The following is an 11,144-nucleotide window of genomic DNA, read 5'->3' as shown; positions in this document are numbered from 1 at the left end:
ATCATTTCCAATTTTCCACTCATCTTCTCATTTTATTCTTCCGATTTTTTCTTTATGTCACGTGTGTTCTGCTAATATTTAATTAGTTATAACTGCATGAATAAAAGTGAGAAAGTTGAAAATGATAAGATAAGTGAAAAGATTGTTAGCATTTTCCATATCAAAAGAAGAAATACACCGACAACATTCGGGTTAAATTTAATTGAAGCTTGTCAAAAAAAATATTCAATTAAAGTGAATTTTTTTTCATCAACTAGAGGACATAATCAAAAATTCAAACTTGAAACCTAGTCCGATATCGGAATTTGAACTTGCAATATTTTGTAATCGAAAACTTGGAACAATTTCTAACTATATATTTCAGTCACCTTTGGTATGGTTTCAAAGTTGCCCAATCCTTCAAGAGAATAGTAATCCTACTTAATAACCATTACGATTAATCAATGGGCACGTGAACGGCAAAACATGACTTTCCGCCACTTCTTTTTTATTGCACACTATTTTATAATGTTGGCATAGAAATTGTACAAAAAAAACATGATGTGACGAAGAGTACATTGAGAGCTTCACTTTTGAGAGTCCCTAGCAATACCCAATGAGTCAATATAAAGTATCCATACCAAAATACAAACGAGCAGCACAAATTCAGCTCCATCCATTTCAGGTAGTCAGTAGTGCTAACTGATCTAATCATACTCCCAATACAATTCTGCAACTATGGCGCATGCCATGTCGAATAATCTACTCAAGCTAAGCTCTAAACAGTCCGAAGTGGAATAAAAGATTAAATAAATCTTTGGTTCGAGCGGTAAATGTAACAGAAAAAGGGACAAATCTTAGCAGATGGCGCTGCTGCTACGGTTGATGAAGTAACCCATGCCACACTCCTAAGAAAAGCTCCAACTACCTTTAACAGAAGCCGAGTTGAGTGGCTTCTCACGCGCTCATCTTGCAAATGGCATCAATAAATCGGATGTCAAAAGAAAGGGGATTAATCTGCCACACATTTATGTTTGCGTATTCCTCCAAACATTGTTTCAGTTGGGCTTCACTGTATCCCTGTTCCAAAGCAAACATTCCACATGGCTTGAGACGAAATAGATAGAATTTCCGACAGGAATACCAAGAATTTTCATTTTTTGAGAGATATATTTTGAATTTCTACTACTCTGATTTATATAGTTATGTTCTTATCACTTCCAAGTTTTGTACTAGTTGTTTGACATGATAAGCAGTGCAGTTATTTTGGCATCAGATGGCATTCAGTCATTCCTCTGAACATCGATCACAAGATGCTTTGCAAAAACTAACCTTCCTAGCTTGCCAGTCGTCTCAGACTCATCTCGCAAAATTGAATAGATATCACCAATAGGATCCAGACCAGATTTCTGGCGATCATCTGAGTACAAAGAGAACTTCGACATATGCTTCAGCCTTAATGCCTCATCCACATCAGATTGAGCCACTGTTTCAGAATGTCAGAGTCTTGCTACTGCCTGTAAGCAAAAGAAGTCAGTTTGTCCATTGAGCGACCCATCCAATAATACCCAAAAAAGTAAATGGCATTTGTTAAAACTAGATTTCCATGCAACATATTTCTTCCTCTAATTATGGATGGCATTTCTGGGGCAGACCATCAAAAGGGTAAAAGGTGGCACAAACAACATACACGTACATATTAATGATATTACCCAGATTCAGGTTAATATGCAACATTTAGGTCCAAACACTCTTAAACTGGGTGGCTTGCCCTCTGCTACATGCAGACGGCAGAACATCATTCTTGCACCCCAAACCCTATGACAATGTAGATGGCTAGAAACCATTCCATTTCTCCACCTCTGTAATGTTTTATGGACAGCATATATTGCTGTGTCATTTCTTGCCATCTTATTTTTTTGTGATGCACAGCGTATATTTACGGAACCGCATTTATATAAACGAAAATATGAAAAGCAGGACTTACAGCCGATATTCGAAGAATGCTGAGCCAGAGTTCTCACAGTTGTATAGGAGTGGGGTGCATTCGATTTAGCTTCTTCTTGCCGAATGCTTGAGTAGGCACTAGCAATATACTCCTCAAGTTCCTGCGGGACTGAAGGAGACAATCTTCTCACCGCAGAAATATACGCCCTGAAAAAAATTAATAAAAGAATCTTATCTGAAAGTCCCCCAATCAGCAGACTTGAAAATAAAGATTTAGGTAGTTTTACAAATTACAAGTTCTATACAGACTTATATTTGTTCGTATGTAGAAGTGATCAATAGAAAGACTAAAACAAAAGAGAATATCCTGAAATCAGTACTGCTGAGCTTTCCATGGTAAAAGATGTGAAATTTACCGAATAATAGATGGCTCAAGTGGAGTGAAGCCAAGAGCCGGAGATTCTTTATTCTGGTGAACATAGACAACATGCCTAGCCATCTCAAGATCACTATCTATATCTGCTCGATCCAGGATTAACCATAAAAGATCAAATCTTGACAAAAGGGCTGGTGGAAGATTAATGTTTTCAGCAGGAGTTCTACGTAGGTCGTATCTCCCCCTTCAAGAATATATATAAAACAACCACAGTAAGAGTAGATTTTTCACAAAGAAGGTTAGCCGCCAGCAGTAGAAAAAGTACCACATAATTAGAGCAATATAGAAGAGTAGCAACAAAGAGTAATGCCCTAAATGAACCAGATTAAAAAGTAGAAAGATTTGTACCATGCTGGATTTGCTGCAGCAAGAACAGCTGTTCTTGCATTCAAAGACGTAGTGATCCCAGCCTTAGCAATGCTAACAGTCTGCTGATCTAATTCATCCATCTTATCAAATTCATCAATAGCACATATTCCCATATTCGCTAGCACCTGAAATGAGTTATACTTCCACAGTTCAACACCCAGAAACACTAGAAGAATAATCAGATAGATAGCCTAATAGAGAACTATGGGGATCTGGTTTAATTAGGGATTCTAAATGGAATTTGTTATGGATTGACTCCTGAAAACTGGCTAGGTTCTACTTCCCACTTTACTTTCTAGCTATTACTTCTGCATCAAGGGCACACATTTGGTATGATTCAATAAAAGTTTAACATTAAGAAATCTTAAGTATTATCCATATATTCGACACGTAGTTACTATTTTATATGCTCTTCCACTCGTATAACATGTGAAAATAAACATAGATGAAAAAAATAATATATATAACTGAATGGAGCATATGTGTCTCACCAATGCTCCTCCTTCCAGGACCATTTCATTTGTGACGGGATCTTTCTGAACAGCAGCAATTAGACCAACTCCACTGCTTCCTTTGCCAGTTGTATAAACTCCCCTTGGTGCTACATTAATTATGTGTTTGAGAAGCTGGCTCTTTGCAACTCCAGGATCAACCATCAGACAAATATGTAAATCTCCTCTAATCTGCATTTTGAAGGAGAATATATTATGAGCTTTTGTAGTCCTACCATGCAAATGATAAAACATGCTATGACCAGTCTACTGTATCAGTATCACAGACATGATATGAGCTCCAAAATTTTCCTAAAAATAAAACATTTGGCTTGGAAATCCCATCTTAAAATGGAAGGAGACAAATTGCAAACTGAAGCTCAATTTACATAACCATTAATCAGTGACCAAGAGGAGTAAGAGCCAGATCAGGAAGCAAGGTCAAGAGAGAGAAGGAAGAAGAGAGGACTGCTGATCTTCCACTTCACTATAGAGGATGCTTCCAAATGATATCCATAATCTTGTGAATCAAAATTCTCAAAATGGTAAGCAAAATTCAGTTTGACAACATGTATGATTGAGTTACATGGTATCTGGTAACGTTGAGAACTTACCTTCATTCCATCTTTTAGTTTCCTGTGGGGAGCACCCACTAGGAGCAGAAGCAGCGCCTTTTTTTATATCTTCATGCCCATATATTTCAGGTGCCAAAGATCGAGCCAGCTTTTCATAAATGTTACCATCCTCAGCCAAACGTGCAACCTGTTCTTCCTCATCTCCTATAAGTTCGTAACTACGGCATAACACAAGTTAGTACACAGCACCTATTATCATGTAAGAATTAAAGCGGTTTATCAAAGCAGGTAAAAGAACTATAAGTTTAGCAAAAACCGCACTACAAGCACCAGATAGGGTCTATGTTAAGAGTTGAAAAATGGGAACAATATATAGTTAAAGATTTGTATGAAAGTAATTTAGTCCAATACAGAAGCATAGATGGTGTTGTCGACCGAGAACTGATAAAAGAAATGTATAAACAGATGACCAAATTGAACTGAAAATGAAATAATGGCTTACTCTTCATATTTTTTCTTAGTATGTGTGATGGACATGGCTTCTAAGTAAGTATCTGCAACTAAGCCAGCCCGCATTGCTCTGAAACCAGTGTAAGGAATAGGAAGAAAAATCCCAGATAGTTTCACAACATCACCCGGAGCTACCTAATGGTGTTGCGAAAGAGGCACATGAAAATTCAAAAGAAAAAAGTTAATAATCAGTTAAGTAGAAGCAGGATGTCATCACTTCCTGCAATCATGTGAAATGGAAACCCCTGCCTACCCCATTGCAAAGGATTAATTCAAAACTGTAAGTTTACGCTTAAAATGCTCTATGAGAATTAACATAGAAGCATGCTACCTTTCTTGTGAGTTCACCCCTGAAGTGAACAGTCATTGTCCTTGGAATATGGCCTTTTGGAACATCTTCAGCCAACTCTTGCATCTTTGCCTGAAATTGAACAACATCTCAATATATCACAGAAGGATGATAAACACTACTGTTGAAAAAATTAATGCATAACCATATTATAATACAGCTGTCCTCACGTTATTAAATAATTATGACTAAATCGGTATAAAGTACCTCCTGAAACTTCAAGAACTTTGATGCCCTGAGTTGAAGTATAAGGTTCCCCTTTGTTCTATTTGTTATACAATCGGTATAAATCAAGCTAGCTAATTCCTTTGAGAAAATTGACATTCATTTACCATCGAGTCATGGATAACGAGCTACCAAACACAAAGTTTAAATCGAAACAGGAAGTGTATCAGTGTTACCATACATATCCAATGACTGATTATGCACTGTAACTTCTGGCATGAGATACTAGTCAAACTAAGATTTAAATGCATATGATCCGTTACCGACCACACAATTCAGTGAATGCACACATTTAGACCGAAATTTCATTCGAACAAACACAACAGGAATTAGGATTTTGCGTTGAACTCACAAGTAGCGCTTGATTTCAGGAGGCATCTTCTGATGTGGATCAGGACCATCCATATTCTCTGGTCCATCATCAGACCTCTAGGTCATCAGTATGTCATGATCATCATCTGTAAATGCCTCTGTGGGCTCCGGCATGAGCTCATCGATGCCATCAGCAAATACACCAATATAACGCCGAGTATTTTCTTGAACTCGATTGCGGAATTCTTCATCCAATTCTGCGTACTGCATAACACGAATTAGCAACCAAGAGGGGCTTCAATTCGAAGCATAAGGAAAGGCTGCGTTGGCAGCCATGAAGAGGACCCCATGATGAATGTGTTACAATACATGCAGATTTACATATTTTTCATATCATGATGGAGTTTTATGTGTTGTTAAGTTTTATGATTGTGATTGTGGGGACAAGGTTCGTTAGAGATTGAATACTACTCCCTTTAGTTCTTCATAGCTACTGATCAACAAAAACTTGTAATCTTGGATTTCGTTAGTGATTTTTTATTAAGTATACTTATTGGCTCTACACTAGTACAAAAAACTTATTGCGCGACAAAGAAAATTCCCTCGCGCAATGTACCTTGCACAACGATAAAGATATCTTCGTCGCGCAATAGTAGTGAATTATGAGCGACGGAGAACTTAGTCGCGCAAAACAGTTTTGCATGACGAAAGAAAACTCATTCGTCACGAAAATTTTTTCTTTGGCGAGTACACAAACGTGCGACAAATGCTTTGTCGCACAAACCCTGTTCATTTTCTTGGGCAGATCATTCAACACATTGGAGACTAGGGAACAATTGCGCGACAAAGGGTTCGTTGCGCAAGTTGTAGTCAGTTTTCAGTCAGAGCACTCAACGCATGTGAATGAACAGAATGGGAAAGCATTTAGTGAGGCCTTTGTGCAACAAAATCCTTCATCGCGCAAAGGCCATATCTTTGCTATAAATATGCCCTTCTGCTCTTTTTTTAATTCACAAATTTTACTCTTCAAAAGTTTGTTTGTGCTGAGATGGAGAATAGAAAAAAGGATGATAATGTGACCGATGCCGACCCAAATAATGTAATGCATCATTTTCAGTTCGCGCATGCAATTGCTATAGCCATGGGGAGCAAATGTCCTACTACTGAGTGGCATTCTTGGAAAGATGTGCCGGAGAATGCAAAGAAGGCGGTGATGGATGAACTATTAGTACGTATACTATTTAACACACCCCCACGTGAGAGTGACGTAGTCATGTGCACAGTGCGGAAGCAATAATGATAAGAAATATATGAATAATTAAAAACTGAACTACTAGAGTGCACTACTAAACAAGAAGTGTTAGGAGTAAGATACAAAAGTAAATACTCCTAATCAGAGCATAGAAAGTCCAGGTGCAGTCCAGTAGGACAAGTACTAATTATACAGTACCATAAGATGTCCTACAATTATTTTGATAGGTCAGAACTGCCGAAATCCTCAAGGCCACCGACAGCAAGCTTACCTAAAACATGGAGGGGCACAAAACAGAAAACGTGAGTGGGCAAAAACAAATATTTTACAAAACCATTTCATTTATCAACATATCTAACCCCTCGCTGTAAAACATGTATAATTTTTCCCAGAATCAAGATATAAGCATATACATAAATATATATGTAAATATATCAATTCAAATCATACTTCACATACTTATATTCATATGTATGCCATGCCAAGATATAACAGAGTAAGCAATTCAGGTAAGAATAATTTCATAGAAATATAACATGCTAGCCGGAACCCCTGTGGTAGTCTGTACGGCTGAATTCATAGCTTAAAAATCAATTTAGCCGGAGTCACTACAATGACCTATACGGCAATATACTGCACAAGAGTCAGAACCAAATGAAAATGTCTGTACGACAATAATGGGTGTAATATAATCATGCTTAATACTACCCTCACATAATAGCTGGGCGATAAATCGCTAGTCACTTACGAGTCAAAACCATAATAAAGGTTTGTACGACAAGACTGTGCACCTAAATTGGTTCCAATATGAGCATATGGTGCGGGAGGTGACATAATAAACAGACCTGTGCCATATCTCTGACTAAATCACAATCATCCTAGGTGCAGTTTTATAAGCTCAACGTTATTCAATCACATATCACGTCATCGATAATTCACATAACCAAACATAACTCACCTGAGCTTACCTGAGCGTCCACAGCACCACAATTATATATAATGCATCATATACCAATTCATATACGAAATATAAATTCATACGCATGGCATTCAAGGCATACATCATTTTAACTTATTTTTCTGGGAAAATAACAAGTATATAAATATATACTGAAAACCAAAAGCCCACTCATTGGTATGTCGAAGGGTCGTAGCCCCCGAGTCGCCCTTGAATGCTCTTGTCCTCGGGATAAGTCTCACATATATGCGAATTAACTATAAAAACGTTATTTAAAGCACATAGACAAAACTAGATAATAACTTCTCATACAATGCTCAAATGGGGTGTTTGAATATACCACAGTGACCTACACAACCTCAGGATCATCCCCAAATTTTTAGAATATTTTTCTGACCCCTCACGGGCTGCCACACGTCAGCTAGTGCACAGCAACATGCGCGGCCAAGCACAGGGAATCCTAACGGATTCTCTAACTACCGTTAGGAATATTCCAAGGAATATTCTGTTAAAACCCAACGGTAACTGTTAACTCTAACTGACAGCATCAGAATATTCTGTCAGAATTGACGGAATATTCTATCGTCTTCTTCCTAAATCCCCGGCGACTGTCGCCGTTACCGGAAACTGGGGATTTCAAAAAATCTTATTTTCTCACTCGTTTCTTCACCATTGTCTATGAAATTTGCATCAATGTAAAGCTAGAGATGAGTAGAACAACGTTATACTTGTTTTAGGATTTGTAACCCACGAATTCTTGCCGGAGAAATTCGAGAAAACCGGCCAACTTCGAAACTAGCTATCCCGATGTCCAATTTCTTCCAACGAACTACTCCGAGCCTCGTGAGGACCTCTTAAAGCTCCATGTGTCCTTAAAATTCCCTGAAACACAAGATTTTACGTCCACATGAATAGTACCTCAAATCAGAGCTAGGATTTTCACGGGTTTTTTAGGGTTTCCTTACCTGAAAATGGTACATTTAAACTCGTATGGTCCTCACGAACACAATCATGATCTTAAAACCTTCGATCTACAAGGTTTGAGAGGGTTTCTGGGTTGGTCCGTACGAAGAAGGGAGAGAGAAAGAGTTTGCGAGAGAGAGAGAGCACGAGAATGAGAGAGAAAAGATGGGTGTGTGTGGTCCAAAAGCCACCAATTAACACTAAGAAAAGTCTTAATTCTAATTGGGCCACCAATCTAAAACAATTTAACCCAATAATAACTCACACACATCATTTAACGTCTGAGGGCAATTTCGTCATTCCACGTCATCGAGAATAATCTTCCGGGACGGGCTGTGACACTATTGATGGATGAATAATGAAATTTGTAAAGTTTTGTGTTATATGTTATAATTAATTAATTCCATATATGTGTGACAGTGTAACTATACTCTTGATGATGAACCGAAGGAACATTTGATGAAGTTGATGGATGATGCGTTGGAGGGAGGTTACAATAGGTGGCGTTATGAAGTCCAGCATAATGGATGATCATCGAAATAGTTGTTTTAATTTTATGTTTTGTATGACAATATTTAAATTTAAGGTACTTTTTATAAATTATGTATTTGGACTTAATTATGTTTTAATTCATGTTTGGTTATTTAAATAATTGAATGGAGTATATTATCAATTTATTTAAGGTATTAATTGAATGAAATATAATACTAATTTATTTAAGGTATTAATGATTTAGTGTATTAAGTGAATGAAATACAATATCAATTTATTTAAGGTAGTAATTATGTAACGTCTTAATTGAACGGAATATAATATCAATTTATATAAGGTAGTAATTATTTTAAGAATACATATTATAACTAAAAATTTATTGGTGATTATAAAGTTTATGTAAACATAGATATATGTATTTACGTAAATTTTATAATTACCAACAAATTTTCAGTTATAATATGTATTCAAAAATAATTACTACCTCAAGTTTGTCGCTAAAACGTTTGCGCAACAAAGGGTCGTTGTGCAAACTCTTGCGCGACAAACCTTTCATCGCGCAAGGACGATTAGTAATAGGTCAACAATTTGGTGCATCTGAATCAGAGAAGTAAATGCCGTATTTAGTGTCGGGTTAGCGCGACAAAGCCTTCGTCGCGCAAAGTCTCCTATAATTATGCACATCTGCTCTTCTTATTTTTCATAGTTCGTTTTAGAAACGCTCTGAATCAACTTCGAGCGATTATAATCAGTTCTTTCTTTAAGTGTTTGTACGATGGTTGATGATGGTGCACGTTCATCAAAGACAACGGATGGCGAAGGTTCTGGAAAAAGTTTGCGTTCAAATTTTTGCATTTTGTATAAAATTTGTATTTAGGTTTTAGTATTATGAAAATATTTTATGTTGACAGACAAGAAGAAAAGAGTTGAGGTACGGGTCCGAAAATCTTATGGTAGGAGCCGTTACCGAATCACTGGTGACGAAATAGTAGGGGTAGTGAAGTCAGATAAGCGTGGCAGCTTTTTGGCAAACATATGAGTATTGGTGCGTACCAAATGTACTATAGAATTGGAGTCTTGGAGAGCCATCCCTGAGGAGCTGAAGATGCAGATGATTGATGCGTTAGCTGTATGTGTTAATTTCATTATTTAATTAATAATTATGTTTGTTAAATATATTGTAATAATGAGATTTTAATTTATTAATTTGCATGACAGTGGAATTGGGACATTGCCAAAAATGATCCAAATCTGATGAAGGCTATCAACAACGTGTTCAAGTCGAAATTTCAACAATGCTAGTTTGATAATGAACGTGTTGCAGCACTACAGCAAGAACCAGAACTACTTGCGGATGATCAGAATAGGGTTTCTTATTTTAATTTTATTGCTTATGTAATAATTAGAAAAGAATTTTAAGTTTTTTTAGTATGAAAAATGAGGACATTAAATATGTACTTAATGTTTTTATTAAGCATGAATGAAATGAATGCATGTTAATAAATATGTATATTAATTAAATAGGTACAAATCGTATTATTTATTAAATACGCATGTGGGTTGAAATTTTTTGAAGAAGGAATGGAAAAATGTTGTAAATATTATAAAATAAAATAAAAACACGATGAACATTTTTTCGTCCCTCAATGTCCAAAAAAAAAAACGCGACGAACATTTTTTCGTCGCGCAATGGCGAAAAAAAAATGCGCGACGATCTACGATTCGTCGCTCAAGGGGTTAAAAACCCGGGAAAGGTACTCATTTGGCGCCCAAAAAGCTGAAGTGAAAGGTTTTGAGTGAAAGGTTTTGTGCGACGATGGCGTCGTTGCGCAAAGGTGTTGCCTTTAATGCACCTCACACCATTTCCAGGAAGGTAGAAGCTGCAAAACAATTGTAGCTGCTGCCTTCCCTTGGTGTAATTTGCAACAGATTTGAGGTATAATATTTCTTAACTAACTTATTTATTTTCCATTCATTTAAATTGTGTTGTATGTAGTTTATTGGTGTTGTGAGTTTATATATTTTTATGCAATCATTTTTGTATCAATGTACAAAAAATGGTTTGCAATGTTCATATGAGCTTAGTTTCTCGTTTGAGAATTAGTTGGATTTCGCAAATGGATGCGAAAGCATGACTGCGGTCCAATTAATTCTTCAATTATCCCAAAATTTTGGACAGTTTGAGAATACACATTTATATGTTGTAGTTTGCGATTCACACATTAGAGTTTGAATGTGGGAAATGTGGTAGCATCTCTTTGCGTTCTTCGGGTGCTTCGTAGTTTT

The 11,144-nt window shown here is 36.7% G+C and overlaps 1 protein-coding gene across 1 annotated transcript; it reads right to left on the bottom strand.

The window, feature by feature from the left end:
- Positions 1-457: 457 nt before the first annotated feature.
- Positions 458-5,135, bottom strand: LOC103449277 (DNA replication licensing factor MCM7). The gene is given in 12 exon segments (XM_070808139.1): positions 458-1,059; positions 1,312-1,496; positions 1,967-1,990; positions 1,992-2,133; positions 2,343-2,546; positions 2,711-2,856; positions 3,223-3,414; positions 3,837-3,899; positions 3,901-4,015; positions 4,300-4,442; positions 4,639-4,728; positions 4,864-5,135. Coding segments are annotated over 12 exon segments (1,443 nt in total). The 5' UTR covers positions 4,981-5,135; the 3' UTR covers positions 458-1,037.
- Between the last annotated feature and the right edge of the window lie 6,009 nt (positions 5,136-11,144).

This window comes from Malus domestica, chromosome 11 (assembly GCF_042453785.1).
Source record: "Malus domestica chromosome 11, GDT2T_hap1".
NCBI lineage: Eukaryota > Viridiplantae > Streptophyta > Magnoliopsida > Rosales > Rosaceae > Malus > Malus domestica.
The sequence above is the reverse complement of the archived record's forward strand: the minus strand, read 5'-3'. Positions and strand labels throughout refer to the sequence as shown.